The sequence below is a fragment of the Pristis pectinata genome, chromosome 28 (genome assembly GCF_009764475.1).
Source record: "Pristis pectinata isolate sPriPec2 chromosome 28, sPriPec2.1.pri, whole genome shotgun sequence".
Taxonomy (NCBI): Eukaryota; Metazoa; Chordata; class Chondrichthyes; order Rhinopristiformes; family Pristidae; genus Pristis; species Pristis pectinata.
The window spans coordinates 16,522,673-16,543,866 of NC_067432.1; the positions used below are offsets into that span (position 1 = coordinate 16,522,673).

Sequence of the window (21,194 nt, forward strand, 5' to 3'; positions counted from 1 at the left end):
TGAAAATAATATAAATGCTTTACGATTGTGATTGTTTATCTTTCTCCTAAACAGAAATTGGAGACTTAAAAGAACTGCAGACCCTCGATGTCTCAGCCAATTGCTTGACTGCATTGCCAGAAAGACTTCATTTATGCTTTTCCCTACAGTATTTGGCTGCCGACCGGAACCAACTTAAAGATTTACCCAGGCAGCTTTGCATACTTCCAAATTTGAAAGAACTCTCTGTAACTAGCAACAATTTAAAATGTTTACCACAAGGTGAGTTTCATGTATTGTCTTGTTAACGAGTAATACATTAAAAGGTTATTATCCAAACATGGTAAATTCCAGTTAACCTTTATTCCACTTCTGTTAACTTTTAGATTTTTAGTTAAAGATTCATAAATATTGAAGGAAAATTTTTTTAAAAACTGCAGATGCTAGAAATAGTGCCAAGTTATACTTGCAAAATTTAAAAAGATTAATTCTCAAAATTGTAGTTCACCCAAGTGGGTGTTACTGAACTGATGTAGCATATTCTTTTAATTAAAGATTGGTCAGGATCAAGGTTCAGCATTAATGGGTTAAAGACTGAGGGGCAGGATGATCAGGTGACAAGGATCGGGGTTGAGATCAGGTCACCTAGAAAAATTAGTAGCTAAGGTGAGGTTGTTTGGCCTTCAGGAAGGTGGAGTTAGGGGCAAAGAACAGAGGCTGGGGGTTGGGGAAAGACAGTGTGGACTATGTCCTCAGTCAAGGGTCCTCAGATATCTCTGAGTAGGTGAAATGGGTTGTCGAAATTTTGGTGGAAGGGGTTTGTAGCCTCTGAATTGGGGAAGTAGATGCTAGGGCCTTTGTGCACTGGAATGATCTTGGGGGGGGGAGGTGGTGGGGTGGGGTGGGGTGGGGGGGGGTTGTATTGTTGGGATATTGAAGGGGCCATGGTGTACGAGAGGGTCAGGGTGTTGGATTGAAGGGCCTCCAACTTTGGGGCAAAAATTAGTTGGCAGTCAGATTATGGGGGTGGTGTGTGTGGGGAAAATAGATCAAAGGAAAATATGAGATGGGGGAATATTTTGGGAACAGTGACCATAATTCTGTAAGTTCTAAGGTAGTTGTGGAAAGGGATAAGTTGGTTCTCAAGGTAGGGTCCTAAATTAGGGAAGGCTGATTTAGGTGAAAGAGAGAACTGGTGAAAGTGGATAGGGAACAGATGATTATTGGTAAAATAACATCTGACAAGTGGGAATCTTTTGAAAAGGAATTAGTAAGCTTTCAGGGCAAGCATGTTCCAGTAAGGATGAAAGCAAAGACAGTATGACTGGGGAGCCTTGGATGACAAAGGATATTGAAGGTTTAATCAGGGAAAGAAAAGGAAGCATTTGACCAGAGAAAGAAAAGGCAGCTGGAATGGAGTGAGTCTCTGGAGGAAAATAGAGGGTGGAGGAGAGAACTTAAAAGAATTAAGAAAAAGGGGCCATGAAATGGCAAGTAAGATTAAGGAGAATCCCAAGACATTCTAGAAGTATATCAGGAGCAAGAGAGTAGCTACAGAAAGAGTGGGTCTCCTTAGGAATCAAAAGAGTAATCTATGTATGGAATTGGATGAGGTCCTAGATGAATACTTCTCATCTGTATTCACCAAGATGATGGACTTGGAAGATATTGAGTTCAGGGAGGGTTACATTGATAGTCTGGAGCATATCAGTATTAAGAAGGGGAGGGTGTTAGATATCGTGGAATGCATAAGGGTTGATAAGTCCCCAGGGCCAGATGAGAACTATGGGATGCTATGGGAAGCAAGTGAGGAGATAGCTGTGGCCCTGATGGAGATTTTTGCATCTTCGTTAGCCACAGGTGAGATACCGGAAGACTGGAGGATCTTTAATGTTGTTCCTCTATTTAAGATGGGCAACAGGTAGATACATACAGAGCGGTGAGCCTTGTGTCCTTGATAGGGAAATTGTTGGAGAATATTCTAAGGGGAAGGATTATGTACATTTGGAAAGGCAGTGCTGATCAGGGACAGTCACCATGGCTTTGTGCAAGGGAAATTCTGCCCCACTATTTTGATTATGTTTTTTGAGGAGATAACTAAGAAGGTCGATGAAGGCAGGGCGGTAGATGTTGTCTGTATGGATTTTAGTAAGACATTTGACAAGGTCCTACGTGGTCGGCTGATTCAGAAAGTTAAAGAACATTGGATCCAAGGAGAGCTGGCTAATTGTATCCAAAATTGGCTGGTGATAGGAGGCAAGAGGGTTGTGGTGGAAGGTTGCATTTCTGATTAGAAATCTGTGACTGATGGTGTACTGCAGGAATTGGTGCTGGAACTCATGTTTGTGATAGACATCAACTTGGATGTGAATGTAGGAGGAATGATTCGTACTTTTGCGGATGACACGAAAATTGGTAGTCTTTTGGATAGCAAGGAAGGTTTTCTAAGGCTACAGCAGGATACAGGTCTGATGGAAAGTTGGGCAATGCATTGATAGATGGAATCTCATCCTGACAAGTGTGAGGTGATGCATTTTGGGTAGTCAAATAGGGGGAGGATATGTGTAGTAAATGGTAGTGTGTTAAGGATTTGTTAATGAACAGAGGGACCAGGGGTTTAAGTCCATAGTTTTCTGAAAGTGGTAACACAGGTAGACAGAGTGGTGAAAAAGGCATATGGCATACTTGCCTTCACAGGTCAGTGCATAGAATATAAAAATTATGTTGCAGTTATGGTTAGAGAATTGTGTGCAGCTTTGGTCAGCACGCTAAAGGAAAAATGTGGTTGTGCTGGAGAGGAGATTCACCAGGATGTTTCCTGGATTGGAGGACTTTAGTTATGGGGAGAGATTTGGATAGGGTGGGCTTGCTTTCTCTGGAGTGAAGAAGCATGAAGGGTGACCTGATAGAGGTACCTAAAAATTAAAAGATGTATAGAAAGGGTACATGGTCAGAATCTTTTTCCCATTAGGGGTATCAAAAATGAGGGCCTAATTTTAAGGTGAAAGGAAAGAGTTTTAAAGAGGATTTGAGGGGCAAGTATTTTTTTTTACATTTTAGTATCTGGAATTTGCTGCCAGAGGAGATGGTGGAATCAGATATAATCATGATGCTTAGGAGACATTTAGACAGGCACTTGAATAGGCAAGAAATAGAAGGATACAGACCTAAAGTGGGCAAATAGGATTAGTCAATGGGCAAAAAGGTTGGAATGGACACAGTGGGCTGAAGGGCCTGTTTCTGTGCTGTATAACCCTATGACTCTGAGATCTACCTTACAGCAGTCCCAGTACAGCACTTTGTTAGTAAGAGATGGCTGTTTCCAACAGCGGCCCGGGTTGGTCACTCCAGAGATAATCTGATCTAAATTCCCTGTGAGTGCTGCTGAGTATGACTGTCATCAGGCATATGTCATGTGTGGTACTATTGTCTTGCTTTGACTCAGATTCAGGTTAGGATTTCATTCTAGATTTACACCACCTGTGTAGCCTTGAGCTAAACAGAAATTGCTTCACATTCTGTGAAAGTAACAGCATGAAAACACCTTGGAGCCAAAATAATTACTGTATTTCAGTAATGAAATCCATTTTAATTGAACTTCTCATTATGAACCTTAAAGACTTGTACCATATGAAAAGTGCACAATGGTTTTCTGTTTAAATGCAGAATACAATTGAAATCCTGATTTTATTAATTTATCCAACAATATAAACGTATCAATATGAGATCATCTTTTTATTTTTATACTAATTTACAGCTTATTAACCAGATAAATTATCCATTGCAGCTGGAAATGAGCCATGTCTAAAGTCGTCATCTGTCTCATTATTTTTTGGCATTTAGCCTGTGAAGTGTGACCAGTTAGTTGATTTGAAAATTATTATGTGCATTACAAGTTGAATCAGTTTTGAGATTTGGCTATGTACATGCATTTAATATTTAATGTTAGTTATACTGTACATGGCAGAATGTCTTGTACCCTCCATTATGAAATGGTAAAGAATTTGTCATTTTGTTATATAGTACAAAACGTTGAATATCATTTAAAGTTATTGATTAATGCTGCTGTTGTATTCCCTCTAGAAATTCTACGTTTCTGCTTAGAAGTTGGTTATTATTTAATGTTATCAAGTGCAAAGATTGCAAATCAAATGTAAAAAATTCATCTTATTTCTAGAGGTTGGAGAATGGAATTTTTGATAATCAGGACCAGCTGCTTCAGCTCTAGAGACAAAACTGAATTGTTCAAGAATCTAAATGATAGTTGAACGATACAGTGTAAATTTTCTTCCATTAGGATTTATGTATAATTATAATCCTATGGTCACAAAATCCTATCGTTCTTAGAATCACCAAGAGGATAAAGTATGTTCCTTTATTGGGATTTCTGGTGCATGAAGTAACAATGGCTTCCTCTGCAATGACCACAAGATGTGAAATCTCTCTTGTGTACTGAGCCAAATAGTAGTAAATTACAGTGCATGCTACTGCTTATTAATTGGCCGGTACAGATTGGTCCTATTGGGGGGGGAGGGGAGGGGTAAAATTCTCCATGAAATTTGCTTCAGCAGAGTGGAAATGGCCTCATTTTACTTCCCAAAGGTGCCTAGAGTTAATTGACCTAAATAGCACTTAAAGTTGCCCCATCTAATTCCTTAAATATACAGTCAACTAAGAGAGAAGGTTTATGCATTGTTAATAATCATGTCTCTGTGGGGTGACAGAGTGTGAATGATTTTGAGCAGACTTTTTGGATTCTAAAGCAATTCTCCATTATGTTAACTTCCATGACTTGCTTTACAATATGTTCCTGAATTCATTGGAGAAAAAAAGGAGTAATTTGCTGTATCCTATAAGGGAAACAAATATAATTTCCTTAGTTATGTATTGCTTTTGGAATTGGGTAATGTTGATGAAATAAGCAGCTGGACATGACATAGTTGCATAGAACAAGTTATTTTGCTGTTTGTAATGTCATTTTTTTACTCTTTATATGCTTGGTATAGTTTATTATAACTTTTAAATAAGAAAGATGAAGTTTTAAAATTAATGTAGTATTCTCTGTCCTCATTGCACCTTCATTTTCAGCATTTGCCAAACTTCCAAGCACTTTATCCTAAAACTAACTCCTACGTTTTGCTGAACTTATAAGGACCCTTGGCTGGTTGATTGGGAAGTTGCCTGGTTTCAGTTGCTTTGTGAGAATGGTAATGTGGATTGGTTGTACTGAAGTGGTGATCTGGGGCTTTTTTGGGGTTTCATAAAACAAGTGGGAACACATTTGTGGTGACAGAACTTTGGGTAGAATACAGCACATGGCAGCATGAGGGAAAGAGGCAAGTGAATTTGGAAAGGTTTTGTAATGCTCCGCAGAATTATTGTGTTAAGCATTTTTGTGATTACTTGTTACAAAGAAAAGCTTTCAGATCCCAATAATAACTAGATTTTAAACTTGTGTGCCTGGAAATTGTGTTATTTTTCATCCGCTCATCCTCTGGAAATTCAGTCGCAATCCTGGACATGTGGGTGATGCAGCTGCTAGTTTATGCCATTTCATTGATGTTTACACCAGAATTTTAGTAGAGATTGCAAACCCCACTTTTATGAAGCAAACTCTATTTCATGTTTGCTTTAATAAATGGCAAACCTGTGCAAATAACTTTGGTCAGAACTAATATCATTAAACATTTTTAATTATACATTTACAATCGGCATGTTAATCCTTACTGAAATGCAGTCAGTTCTGGACACACTCTGAACAGTTTAGATGTTAATTTTTGGAATTTTGTGCAAACTTGAGTCTGATATTAAATTTTAGTCGAGAACAAAGGCATTTGTGCTTCTTTACTTGATTCCAAAGAGTGAGGACTCGTGAACAACAATAAATCATTTGGAAAAAGAAAGGAATTTAAATTCTGCAACAAAACCATGAAACAGTCTCTACAATTGCAACAATAATCTTATTCCCATGTTCAGATTGTACAGACATAAACTATTACCTGTGAGGAAAAATATCAAGGTAAGCCTCCATGCTTTCTAACAGTTTGATGCCTTTAAATACAACCCTTTTCCAAAGGTGCAAAAAACATTATGTTTGACCTAAATCCTGAGGTGAACCATCTAAACGTTTAGTACTATTATGAAATGAACTCTTAATTTGTTGACATACTGAGGTAGTAATTGAAAGATGAAAACAAAGTTTACTCTATTTGATTGGTTTAGTTTCAGTTTTGATTTTACATTGACCATGTAGTCTTCATTTCAACCAGTCAAAAAGTATGATCATATAGGTGACAGCTGAGAGATTTTTTTAATTAATATATATTGATATGCACATTTAATATCACTTAATTATGTTCACTTCGGAATAAACACTAAGTGATGAAACGACAGCAGGTTCACTCCCCATAAATTTTATTTCTTCCTGTGAAGTTACACCTGCCATTTACTCCATACCTACTCTCAACAGCATGGAATGCACCACATGCAGAATGAAAGAACAAATCCACATCCTGTCTCAAATGGAACAGAATGTTAGAGTTCCAACATGCTGTGTCACTACACCTGCTGATCTTGAGAAACATTTTTGTTGTTAATCTACTATTGAAGCTGTTTTATAATATGAAAATTGAGAGATTCCATGGTTGATACCTTCGTGATTAGTGACCCAATCACTTGTTGACTCTTCAGGTCATTTTAGTTTTGTTTTCTTGGAGTTTGCACTTGTTTCCATTCTATCAATCATTTAATGGTATCTTAACCACTGGTTGGAGTCTTCTCACTTGGTTGAAGAAAGATATCTTTTTGCACTTGTTAGTTAAACACACTCTTTTTGTAGGATTATAACCTAGGCCACTTCTCCATGAGGTGTCAGTAACGTAAACAATAAGTTACTGTCTGGGAAAATAAAGAGAATAACACATGAAGACAGCTAGATGCACAACAGAACTCCTGATTTTAGTTATTAATTAATCTACTGGCAGAGTTCCTCAAAGTCTGGATTTGCCATTATTCATGCTTGGCACCCCCTTGAAGTTCTGGAACTGTTGCTTCAGGCAGTCCATAGTACTAATAATATTTATCGTCTTATCCAATTCAATGAACTATAAACTGCTCCTCTAGATTAACTATTTCCCCCCATCATATCATCACTAGGGTTTTTGTGTATTTTACTATCCCTAACCCCTTATTTAAGGAATCTGTCTATGAATGTGGAAGGTTACATCTTAGAGTGAACATTTATTTCTGTAAGTAAAAATGGCTTTACTTTCCTCTGCCTTTTTTTTTGCCGGTATTAACTTGGATCTTAAAATATTGGAGCAATTACAGCTCAAATCTTAATGTTATTAATGCAACCTCATCATTAATATTATCACTGTTCCTGTAAGGTTGCCTAGAAGGCAAACCAATGCAGGTGGCGCCCATGTTAGTGGGGGATGGGGGGGGTGGTGGGGTGTGCTTTTTGAAAATGGTCCAGATCATGATCTTCCGTAACATGAAGTTCATCATCTGTGCATGCATCAAGAAATGTGGGTTGAAAAAAATGAAAATGTGTTTCTTTGTATTTACTTTTTTTTTACCCACACAAATTCCATGAGAGTGAATTTTAGTCTGTATCTCAAATTTTTGGACAGTGATTTATCGATTTTGTAGTGGCAAATTTCCATTACCCAAATGGCTGTGATGTGGGCTTACCGGTATGTCAGCAATTATTCAAATTAAAATTATTGCTAAAATAGCATTTGATTATACCCACTATTATTGTGGTTTTTTTTGGACACCTAGCAGTTACTGAGATGTTGAAATGTATATAGCTCTTTATTCAGAACAGACAATCACACATTAGTCATTAGGAACCATCACACAACAGATAATTTACATTATATATAGAAAAGGTGTGTATTTTTAATTTTTATGTCTTCGTAATGTTTATTTTCTGTATGTAAAGTCTTCCATCTGTATTGTGACTCCTAAATTGCTGGTTAATACTTTTTCTTCATGAGATATTAGTTTAGTACTTCTGTCTTATTCTCTGATGTTATGAAATAGAAACATGTAATGGACATTTGTCCCTTCAAGTCTGTTTTGCCATTCAATAAAATCATAGCTAATTTTCTACCACAGTTTTCTACCTGTACTAATCTAAAAAAAGCCAGTTCTGATGTTAATAGGTGGAGATCTAATTTGATATCTTCCAATTTCTATAAGATGAGCACTGGGAAACAAATTATCAAAGAGAAAATGATGATTAAGAAGATGTCTAAGCACTTTTGTTCATTCTGTGAAGATGTGAGATGGGGGAATGTTGAATTTAACGTTTAACAACACTTTGAATCACCCTTTGAATTTCAGGACAAATGTTACTTTAAACAGTTCAATATAGGGACATCTCACTCAAAATAAATTTCACTTTGGCATTCAAAGTCAGTCAATAATTACTATTGTATCAAAGAGTCAATAATAGATGGGAGCAATCACTTTTTCCATTGTGCACTTCTGGTCACCACACTGTAGAAAGGATGTGGTGGCACTGGAAAGAGTACAGAAGAAATTCGCCAAGATGTGGCCTGGAATGGAGGGTTATAAGGAGAGATTGAATAGGTGTGGATTGATCTTACTGGAGTGCCAGAGACTGAGGGGTGACCTTGTAGGGGTTTATAAAATTATATGGGGTATAGATAGGGTAGATTGTCACAGTCTTTTTTCCCTGGGTAGGGGAGCCTAAGGTGAGAGGGGAAATATTTAAAACTGATAGGCAAGTTTTTCACACAGAGAATGATGGGTATATGGAACAAGCTGCCAGAGGAGGTGGTAGAGGCAGGTACAATTGCAGCATTTAAAAAGCATTTGGACAGGTATATGGACAGGAAAGGAATAGAGAGATATGGGCCAAATGTAGGAAAATGGTTGGCATGGATGAGTTGGGCTGAATGGGCTGTTTCTGTGCTGTGTGGCTCTATGACTCTCTATGAAGGGTATCAGGAGTTTGCACTAGGCTTCATTGCTTTCCAGAATTGCAACACTGTCAAGAAAAGGACCTCTGGTTTCTAGAGAAAAGAGTAACCATTACACCAGCAGCCAATTCAATTGGAAGGATTCTTTCAGCAAGTTTCCTAACAGATTTAAAAGGATTATGGGACAAATGCAGGCAAATGCAACTTGCTTGGATGGGCATCTTGTTTGTAATAGACCAGTTGGTCTGAAGGGCATGTTTCTGTGCTGTATGACATTATGACTACCACTTTAATTCTGGTTGACAATGGGAGTTTTGTAATGAAATAAATTTATTTGATTCTTTTGTGTTTTGTTATATGTTTGTTTATTTTATATGTTTCCTCTAAGATCTGGGGCGATATCCAGAGCTTCAATACGTATACGTAGACAACAACATTCAATTATATGGACTACCTTCTTATCTCTATAACAAAGTTATTGGCCACAGTGGGTAAGAACATTTTGCTTTTCCTAATGAGTAATTAATCCTTAATTAACAAATCTTGATGCCATTAAGTGTGCAAAATGACATTTGAGCAGATTAACTCGACAATTAGAATTTGTTTATAATCAGTAGCTGTGATAAGATTCATAAAAACTGACTATCTTATGTAGCTGGGATGATAAACAGTGGAAAAAGTCATAGGCAACTATTATCCTTAGTCAATGGAGATGCTGGAGATGTTGAATATATAGATGTTCAATATGTTATTTTCATAGCTATTTTCATTTGTGAATAAAAAAAATTTTGTGCAGGTTGTGACATTAGTTTGTGTTGATGCAAAGTAACTTCCTTTAGTGTGTTCTCCTTTGTGACATTAGTGGAACAATAATCAATGAGGGAATTGCAGCTATGAAGTAACATAAGTATGGGATTTAGATGAGGTCATAACTTATATCACTAGAGCTCGAACGTGTGTTGCTCAAGGTGTGGAATTGTCAATTCTTTTAATTACCTAGTGAGTTTCCTATTTGAGGATTAAAACACTGAATTTGATTTGGAGGTTTTGATAAAATCTTAAAAACCATGGACAGGAAAAATGTAGAATGTCATCAAGTCTTTACAGCTTTGTCTGTTTGTAGTTCAGTGCTGTGGGGGTGTGGGTTACTCATTGGCTGTGGAAGATGCAAGCATCCTGAAATGACCATAGTTTATATGGTCATTCTTTGCTAGGATAGTTACATTTTAGAAATGATAGACAAAACGAAAAAGGATAGACCTGATATAAAAGATTGGGATAAAGGCATTAGAGTGGAAGGATTTTAGCAAATCAAGAGACGGTTATTTTGGGTGCAGCTAAGAAATAGCAAAATTCAGAGGACGTATTTAGAGGTTGTGCTGGTAATGTACAACAAATTATAAATCAAGAAATTAGAGATGCATGTTACAGAGGTAGTATAATAATCATGGGTTACCTTAATCTCCATATATATTAGGCAAACCAAAGTAGCTGCAGTATGTGGAGGATGAATTCATGGAGTGTATAAGAGATGCTTTTTCTAAACTAGCATTTTGATGAACCAATGAATGAACAGGCTATTTGAAACGAAAATAGAAAATGTTGGAAAACTCAGCTACAGGAAAAGAAACGGTCTGTATTTCAGGTCTTCAATATTTTATCAGAATTAGAAAAGAGAGCTATATAAATTAGTTTTCAGTAGGAGGAAAGATGGGGGAGGGATGTATAGAACAAAGGGAGTATCTGTGATAGGATGAGTTGAAATGGCTTATTGGGGACAGTTAGCAGCACATTAAGCTTCTAGGTTTGATTAATGAGTTACTTATTAATAGTAAGGTGGTGGGCATTCCGGTAGCCTAGACTTGTACCTGCAGGATAAGGAAAACTGAGATGCGTGTGACGATGTGATAATAAAAACAGAAAATAGAAAATGTTGGAAAAATGAATCTTGTCAAGCAGTATCTTTGGGAAGGGAAATATTTAACATTTCAGATGAGGAGCTGTTCATCAGACCTGATGTCAGTCTATGTAGCTGTGAAATATGAGTGAAACGGAGGGAATCTCTCAGATAGTGTGAATACATGTGGCACATGGGATAAGGTACAATGTTGTGTAATTTGTTGCTGATGTGGTTCTGGAATACTAGGACATGTTCAGCAGGCCAGATTATATACAGAGGACAAGGAAAAAAGATGGCAGGCAGAAATGGTTCTTGTATAGACTGAAAGAAAAAGCATGTTGTCTAATTGAGGGTTATGGGGTACTGGCACCGAAGAGGAGTTGAGGCCAGCATAGATCAGCTATAGTCACATTGAATGGTGAGGCAGGCTTTAGGGAGCTGGTGGCCTACTTTACACAGAACACAATAGGAGCAAGAGAATTTAATGTTAAGTCAAGAAGCTGCAGTGTGTCCAAATGGAAGTAGAGGTGTTGTTCTTCAAGCTTACATTGGGTCTCCTTGCAACAGTGCAATAGGCCACAAACAGAGAAATCAGAGTGAGAGTGGGATGATGGATTGAAATGGCAGGTAACTGGAAGCTTCGGGTGATTCCTGTATACTGAGTGCAGGTGCTCTGTAAAGTGATCACCCAATCCACATTTGGTTTCTCCAATGCAGTTTTGAGATCTGGTACAGAACTAGTACTGGAGAAATTAATGGCACCTGAAAGGCAATAAATCCCCAGAGAATCCAGAGTTGCTGCCCGAATTCTCAGCATTTCCAGCATTTTCTGCTTTTATCTTGGACTGCTTATGGCTCGAGGTTGCAGTATTATTTTAATCTTGCTTTTCATGAGTTTTGTTTTGAAGCAAATCATTAAGTGATGAATTCTTGATTAACTTTATTTGGAGTAAATTTGTAGATTACTGGAATATGGAACCATTATTTACACAAATCAAATATTTTAATGTGTTGGGCCATATTTGTTGTAGAAATAATAGTGACAATAAGTTTCCAGTAAATCAGGAAGTTGCAGTCAGGGATGTCCTGCTCCTACAGAAGCTGCCCAGGATCAGTATCTAGACACTGAAATACACAAAGCAGTGTGAAATTCCTGTACTTGCATTATATACATACAGTTGGCTAACCAGAAAATCCTCCGTCGTAGAGTAAATCTGAAGTTTTATTTTCTGCCAATCAGCCTTCTGGGACTAAAAGTTAGCTTTCATAAATGTGTTTCATTCATTTAAATATTAATTACTGTTGGAGATTTAAAATAAATAAAAGGCTTTAAATAAAACCTTTGAACTTCTTATCTCCCCACAGCCATGTCTTCTTTTTATCTTGTTTTTTTCCTAATTTGATAATGAATTAAATATTCTACCTGACCATTCCCGTTTCAAACTTACTTTCACTTATTAACAATTCTTCAAACACTTTGATTAGTTAAGGAGGTATGCACTTGTTTGCCAATTCACATAGGTCTCAGGTTCTCTGTAGCATGCGTAGGTTTGGTTCTCAATTTACAGCAAGCTTCAGTGCAAAGTCCCATAGAGACAGTCTGTTGATAAGTGTAATAAATAGCTGGAATTGCTCATTTGCTGCTGATAGCAGAATCTGGCTCAATGTAATTAATTCATCTGACCCCATATATAAACCAAATTCTTCACATCATATTTGCAATGCTTTTCTCTCTCACGAAACAGTAAAATATTTATTATAGGTTAAGGGAAGAAAATCAGTGTGGAGAAGAAATTAAGTCTGCAGAAAAATTGCAGAAAAGAATAAATGATCTACAAGATATTAGGAAGTGCAATATTAGAAAAGTCTTCACACACAAGTAAAAAATCCTGATCTGAATCCAAAATTATAGTACCTTCAAAAAAAAAATAAAGGTGACTCAAACAGAATATTGACTTATGGATATAATTTTCTTTTCTATTTAATCATAGTTGTGGTTCCTTAACACAAGATGAAGAAGTGAAGCTGTCGTTCTCCCATAGGCAGATGACCATCACTCTGCCAGATGAAATCCTGGGAATAGGAACAGAAAATGACCCTGTGCCAACCCTTCAAGAAATGGTTATGAGAACTATCTACAGTTTTTTCAGAATATCTGAGAAAGGCATGTTTAACTAGTATTCCCTTTTATTGAAAATGACTGAGACTGAATGCATGACCAATTTTATAGTTTTTAACATTAAAAATGCATTTATCACAGTACTTTAAGGATGAGAAACATTGCATCAATTTTCTAAAAGATACAAGAAATAGGTTAGGCAGGAGGCTGTTTGGGCCTTCAAGGCTGTTCAATCTTTCCATAAGGTAGTAGCTGACTTGCTTTGCCTCCGTAATTGTATTATCGCCATTTTCTTTAATTCTTTTAGCATCCAATGGTTTACTTATCAATCCACTACTCTTCATTAATATTGCAGTAGTTTTTTACTCCTTTGTAAAGAGAAACTGTTTCCAGTGGCTGAAGAGTCATTAACGCTAGATGATTGGCAAGAGACGCAGTATAAAGGGCCAGTCTTTTCATCATTCCTTATGTGCCATTTCCCCCACCACCAAATCAATCCTACTCAGTATAGTCATTGCACATCCAATCAAAAAACGCATATCCTTCCTTGGGCAAAGAGTCCATTTTGTACAAGGTGTTCCTGGTGTGGTCTCACCATGACTATATATAATAACAGCAAGAATTCTTTGCATGCTATTACCTTCCTGTTTACGAATTGGTAACTCGGGACAAATGCTGTATCTTTCCAACAATATTATTCATTCTATGTATTTAAGCATGATAAAAGTAGCCTATGGAATTTCAAACAAAAAACTTTTAGATTTTCTCCTCATGGATTCCACTTTCAAATTGCAATGTAAGGAATACACTAGGAAGTCACTGATAATACATTTTGCATGTGCATCTCAGCAACTTATTTTATGCAGATCCTTACCACATTCATCTACAGTACATTCTAAGGCTAGAGAATGAAAAAATATTGCTCTGTTAGTCACGTGTTGCTTTGCTGTAGCAGTGTACTGGGCCATGAATTGATTGAATTCTTTTTTTTTACTGCCCTAACTCTTCTCAAGTGGCAGGTTCCTGACTTCAATTACGACATTAGAAGGAAGAGCAAACTTTGTTGGTTATATAGAAAATTTGAAGCAGGTATTTGGACCTCCTTTTGCCTGTATACTGATTGCTGTTTTAAATGCATATTTGTTATGCTTTCACAGAAAACAACAAATAATGTGATTTGGACTCTGTTCAAATGATCTGAAAATGAATTCCTGTGCCCATTTGTGGAAACTAGCATTATGCATTGCCTTATCACTTACAAACAAAATTATTTCACTGCAAGTGAACTATGTGCATTTTAAAACAACAGAACAGACCTTTTGCTTGAAATTGATGAACATCATCTGATTTTCAGTGTTCCATGAACATACCAATGGATTCTGATTAATTTAAAGCTGTATATATTTATTGAGTAGATGCATGAGCTTTGTAGAACATTTGTCAAATTAGCAGCAAAGTAATACAACTTGCATTATGTGTAATATTACCTAATTTTCTCTGACCAGTGCAACCCATGCTCCTGAAAACTAGATGTGCCCTTTGTTTCAGGTCTGCTGTTGTGTACCTTCAGGCATTCACCCTGTGATTTTTAGTAGTATTTTAAAGGTGATTACATCTTGTGCTGCAGCCAGTGATGGTGGGGGTGGGGCCTATTTTGGAGAGGGAAGAAAAAGATAAAATTTTTAATAATAGTGGGGGAACTTTTAAGATAGCAGTTCAAGTCTAATTGGTACGTTTGACTTGTATTAATCAGATTTACTTCTTTGCCAATCAGGTAGAAGCATTTAAACAGAAATTGCAGATTTTGGTGTTACAGACATCTGATGTGTGATATCTGAAATGCGGTAGACAGCCATGCACATACTCAGGAAAATTCTGTAATATCAAATCTCTAGGAATACTTGTGGCAAGTTATGATGCACTGATTTCTAAGGGCATGATTGCTCTATCATATAAAACATTGAAATTCAGTTGTTAAAATGTAGTTGTTTTCTAGTCAAGGCAACAAAACTGTGATGAATAATCATTATGAATTAATTCAAAGGTTAATTAATTTTTAAATTGGAAATTAAAAGCTTTCATTTTGTAAGAAGATCTGCTAAAAAGCCTGCAGATGTGATTTTAGTATTCTATATTTATGCAAAATTTCTCTGTGCCCTCTTATTTTGCACAGGAAGCAGAATTTTGCATTAAATAATGTGACAAATGAAATGTGATAATTGAAATAGATGCCATAGGTTAGATACATTTTTAATACATTTATTATATTATGTATATTCTATTCATATGTAATGCATATATTGTCTGTCATATTGGTTTCCCAATCTTTGTGTATGAACAGCACATTTATTCATTTACAAGATGTGGGTATTGCTATAAAAGCCAGCATTTGTAGCCTAACGGTTATTGCTCCTGAGAAGTTAATGGTGAGCCATTGTTGGTGTGACTGGGACTAAGGAGTTCCAGGATTTGTATCTCATGATGATGAAAGTCTGGTGATATATCTCCAAGTCAGGGTGATGTGTGACTTGGAGGCGACTGATAGGTAGTGCTTTTCCCATGCACCTACTGTACTTGTCCTTCCTGGGCGGCAGAGTTTGTAGGTTTGGGAGACTCTTGGAGTTTCATAGGTGGGTAACTGCAATGCATTGAGATGCTGCACACCACATCCATGGTGTGCCAGTGATGGAGGCAGTGAATATTTATAGTGGAGGATGGAGTGTCAATCGAGCATATTACTTTGTCTTAATTAGTGTTGAGCTTCTAAATGAAATGGGCCAAAATTTATTTCTTCAAGCTGCAGTGGGTTAGGATTGTATTATTTATACACATTTTGTTACCTTTTATTAGCAGTGTCTTGGTTGTTTGTACTTAATGGATTGATAAGTGTAAAAGATACCTAATGTAATTCCAGTTTTCTAATTGACTATTATAAATACATACAATTCAAATAGTTTTTTTAATTGCTTAAGAATAAGTGAAGGTAGAAGAACAATGTATATAATTTTGTGCTTTCACCATCCTTTGAGTTCATAGTGATTTGGCACATCTTAGTGCATTTTCATCCAACTGCTGAATTTCAGAGAATTATTCAGTGCTCTTATGTATAAATGTTCAAGCTTGAATTAGAGTGATTAGATGTGAGGGGTACAGCAGCAATTTTTTTGTCCCCATTTACAAAAAGTAGACTCTGACCAGAAATTGCATGCTTTGTCACAATGGGAGACATAAATTGGAGGAAGGAACAGAGATAAATACGACTTATTGCCCCAGTATTTTTTTTAATGATCGGGTTTGGTGGATGTCAGAGAGCAGGTAATCTACCTATCCTCTGATCTAATAAAGTAGTTTGTGTTATGATATCTGATAATGGGAGAACAAGTGCAAAGAAAATACCAAGATTTGTTAGTATCTATTTAGTATACTTCCAGTAACAATACTAACTGTAACGTATTTACAATAATTGAAGCTGTGTTTTTATCTACAGCAATTGCTATGCAGGTTTGGATTCGAACCATAATGTTTGTACAGCTGCTGCATAGATTTACAAAAATTAAGCTGCATTAAATAGGATGATGATTGCAAAGAAATTTACAGTGTTATGTTCTTCTGTAGGTCTGGATCTCTTGTCCCCAATCTCATTACCTAGGAATCTGTACAAGTTACTATTCTACCCACTGGGACATTGTCATCACTGCGGCAAGCCAATGTTTACAATTGTCTATCCTAAGTGTTATCCTCTGATGGAGACCCCTATGGCTGCCTTGTATAATGGGTAATTATAGAGAAATTTTTCTTGTGTTTCAAATATCCATTGAGATTTTCACTGAAAGGAAAAACATCAGTACCCAAAGGGGAAGCGCACACTTTTCAGTTGATTGAGAAGCTAGTGTATTTAGATTGCAACAAAGGCAAAACAATTGCGTATTTTCATATAAACTGCAGAAATGTTATTTCAATCAAATTTTGCACATTCTTGCTACTGAGGAATACTTTCATAATTTTTGCATTAATTAGGTGTAATATCCCAATGGAATTTAAACCATGTATCTGGAGCTTTCCTTAAGATAATTAAGATTCTCTGTGTCATGAAAATTTGAGCACAGTAAATCTGTGTTGTCTTTGTGAAACATTCACCATTGTTCCAGAATGTAGTTGAACATCCACAATTCACAATTTACTTTTTATGTCTGTGTAACTAACTAGTCGTGGTTGTTAAAAGATCTTCCTTCTGAGTCAGGAGATCATGTGTTCATGCCTCATATAAACACATGGGCATATAATCTGAACTGATACTTTGTGGGGTTGGAGGATTTCTGCAGTTTCATAGATGAAATCATTTAGATCAGATGTTAAAACAAGACCCATTTCATTTGTCTATGTCTGTGGCTTCAATGGATCTTGTAGCACAATTTGATAAACAGTGTCATGATCACCCTTCGTCCCACAGATAACATTAGTAAGAACAGATGGACAATTCATTTGTTCAGTGATTCATTTTTTTGAACCATGTTTTGGGATTTTTATAGTTACCATATAAATGCAAGTCATTAACCTCTGTCTCCTTGCATTTTTCTAAGAACACTGATGTAGTGACTCAGAATGTTGCATTGTGTGATGGACGTAACATTTATTTTGGGTCATCACTCAAATTCTCATTTTCAGAAAAATCCCAAGACCTCAATTCCCTAATAAACCACAAAAAGCACAGGTATTTACAAAAAGATAGACCATATTTAAGAAATTATGGTGAATTGTTAACATTGAGATACTTCGTTATGAAATAGAAATTTAAGGACACTGTTATTCCACTATTCATGCTCTTTTTAGAGTTCTTTATTTAAAAAAAATCTTAAGTTTTTTTTAAATAAAACTCTGTAGAGTCTTAACAGAAATTCAAGAGAGAAGTTGAAAAAAAGTTTCAAACCTCTTGATTAGCTTGGATAAAGCTGGTATGCTATGACGTTCTTGTCCTCTTAAAAACAGCACACTCTAATATCATGAACAAAGAGGAAAAACATTGCATTCATATATTCATTCATGACCTCAGAATGTCTTTTTTGTAACCAATTAAATATTTATGAAACATAGCCACTGTTGGCTTATACAGAATCCTAACAATAAATCTGCGTTAATCAATTTTTCCCAGCAGCAGCAGTAAGATTAATAATCAGATATCCTATTCTAGTGATGTTTGTTGAGGGAGAATTAATGTGGGACCAACCCATTAACTTCACTGCATAGTGTTATGCTGTCTTTTACATCCACCTGGGAAAAGTGATGAAATCTCAGTCTTAGCTCAGACCTGGCAATCCTATCAATGCCGCGCACACAAAGTGCTGGAGGAACTCAGCAGGTCAGGCAGCATCGATGGAGGAAAATAAACAATCGACGTTTCAGGTTGAGGCCCTTCATCAGGACTGGAAAGGAAGAGGGCAGAAGCCAGAATAAGAATGTCAGGGGAGGGGGAGAACTACAGGCTGGTAGGTGATAGGTGAGAGGGGGAAGGTAGGTGGGTGGGGGAGGGGTAGATGTAAGAACCTGAGAGGTGATGGGTAGAAGAGGCAAAGGGCTGAAGAAAGAGGAATCCGGTAGGAGAGGGCAGTGGACCGTGGAATAAAGGAGGTGGGAAATTGATGGGCAGGTCATGAGGGCTGGGGAAGGGGAAAGAGAAGGGGTGAGGGGGCCACAGGGAGGAGGGAGGGAAAAAAGGGGGAAGAGAGGAGGGGTTACTGGAAGTTGGAGAAATTGATGTTGAGGCTGTTGGGTTGTAGACTTTCCCAGACGATAAGTATACTAATATAAATTTAAACAACCACCTTCACTGTTCACTATATCTCCAATTTTGGTGTCATCTTCAAACGTACTAATCATGCCACCTACATTCTCATCCAAATCATCAATATATAATGAACAACAGGGGACCCAGCATCAATCCCTGCAGTACACCACTAGTCACAGGTGTCCAATCTGAAAAACAACCCTATATCACCACCCTCTGCCTCCTACCACCTAGCCAATTTTGTATCCAGTTGGCTAGTTCACCGTGGATCCCATGTGTTCTAACCTTCTGGACCAGTCTACCATGCAGTTCCTTGTCAAAGGCCTTGCTAAAGTCCATGTAGATGTGTCTGTTGCCCTGCTCTCGTCAATCCTCATCACCTCTTCAAAAAAAACTCAAATTCGTGAGACATGATTTCTCAAGCACAACACCATGGTGACTACCCCAATCAGTCCTTGCTTTTCCTAATGCAGTAAATCCTGTCTCTCAGAATCCCTTCCAATAACCTTCCCACCACTGATGTAAGGCTCACTGGCCTGTAGTCCCCCTGCTTATCCATGCTGCCCTTCCTAAATGTACCACATTAACTATCCTTCAGTCTTCCAGTACCTGTCCTATGGCTTACAAAATAACACAAATCTCTGTCAGGGCCCTGGCAATCTCCTCCCTTGCTTCCCATAATATCCTACACCTGGTCAGGCCCCGGGATTTATCCACCTTTGTGCATTTCAGGACCTCCATCATAATGTTAATATGCTCCAGAATATCTCTGTTCCTTCCCCTGAACTCTCTGGTCTCCATGTCCTTCTCCACAGTAAATGCAGATGAGAAATATTCATTTCAGACCTCACCCACTTTCAGTAGCTCCACACATGGGTTACCATGTTGGTTCTTAAAGGGACCTACTTTTTCTCTGCTACCCTTTTAATATACTTATAGAATCTTTTATGATTCTCATTTGTCTTATTGCCAAGGATATCTCATGTCCCCTTTTTACCCTCCTGATTTCCTTCTTAAGTGTAGTTCTACATCCCTTATACTCTTAAAGGGACTCGCTTGGTCCCAGCTGCCTATATCTGACATATGCCTCCTTTTTACTGACCAGACCCTCAGTATCCCTCTTCAACCAAGGTTCCCTAATCTTACCAGCCTGCCTTCATTCTAACAGGAACACAGTGGCCCTGATCTCTTCTTATCTCACTTTTAAAAACCTCCCACTTGCCAGACATCCCTTTACCTGCAAACAGCCTCTCCCAATCAACTTTTGAGAGTTCGTGTCTGATGCTATTGAAATTATCCTTCCCTCAGTTTAGGACTTTAACTTGAGGACCAGTCGTATCTTTTTCCATGACTGTCTTGAAACTGATAGAATTATGGTTACTGGTCCCAAAGTGCTCCCCCACTAACACATCAACCACTTGGTCAGCTTCATTTCCTAAGAGAGGTTGAGTGTAACCCCTTCCCTTCTCTAGTCGCAACATTTACATATTACTTCAGGAAACTTTCCTGGACACACTTAACAAATTCTGCTCTATCTAATCCCTTAGCACTAAGGCAGTCCCAGTCAATATTAGGGAAGTTTAAAATCACCTATTATTACACTCTTATATCCTTACACCTATCTGTGATTTCCCTACATATGTGCTATAATTCCTGCTGACTATTCGTATATGTTAGTTTAGATTGTATGATGACATCTCTAGAGTGGGTATTTAACCCAAAGTTGAGCCAAGACTGAAAATTGTGGAATATTTCCCAATTTTACTGATTTTGTTTTCCTCTTGTTCATAATGATGATAAGATTTTCAAGAATTCATTTTACTTTCGAAATTTCTCATCACTTCTGTTCTGAAGGCAATGACTTGTGCTTTGGGTGTGATATCACAACCTCTAATGCCTCTCCTACATTGGAGTACTTTAAGTATGAACCTATATAGATTGCTGTTGACCATCTGAGTTTTAGTCCAAAGGCCTTTCAGAATTTTAATGTCTGATCTGCCTTTCTCAGCAGGAGCTATTAGATTATATTTGGAGTTATGAATCTTGCCTTTAATTTTACTCTGATCTTGGAATGCTGAGGTCACTTGTACATGCAGCCTCCTCTATTAGCTGTGATTAGCTTGGTAGATAAGTAGATAGGTGGGTACCTATTAGTAGATAGGATATAATAGATAGTAGTTCTGAGACACCAGGTTTGTAGTGACTGATATTCATGACATTTATTTACCATTTCTATTCATTTGCTGGAAAATACAGCCCTGTTAAATATTATCAAATGCTGAAGTTCTCAAAATAACAATTCTGAAATGTAAATATAACTTGATTTATATAAGCTAAAACAAAAAATGGTCAAAAATCTATACTGTCTAAAAATAAATTCTCCCTTAGATATGGAAATAGTACCTGAGGAGCAAGTATTATTTAAGTAAAAATAAACTCAGTAACCATAGCTGTTGAAGA

General features: G+C 37.2%; 1 protein-coding gene across 7 annotated transcripts in view; it reads left to right on the forward strand.

The window, feature by feature from the left end:
• The window catches only part of lrrc28 (leucine rich repeat containing 28), a 59,738-nt gene that overhangs the window by 32,662 nt on the left and 5,882 nt on the right, over positions 1-21,194 (forward strand). For 5 of the 7 annotated variants that reach the window (XM_052040570.1, XM_052040571.1, XM_052040573.1 and 2 more), the window contains 4 exons: positions 55-261; positions 9,322-9,424; positions 12,825-12,997; positions 16,568-16,727. In XM_052040570.1, coding sequence (XP_051896530.1) covers positions 55-261; positions 9,322-9,424; positions 12,825-12,997; positions 16,568-16,727 — 643 coding nt within the window. Of the gene's footprint in view, positions 1-54; positions 262-9,321; positions 9,425-12,824; positions 12,998-13,965; positions 14,042-16,567; positions 16,728-21,194 lie in introns of those variants that run through there. The other 2 variants (XR_007958333.1, XM_052040575.1) reach the window with 2 other exon arrangements.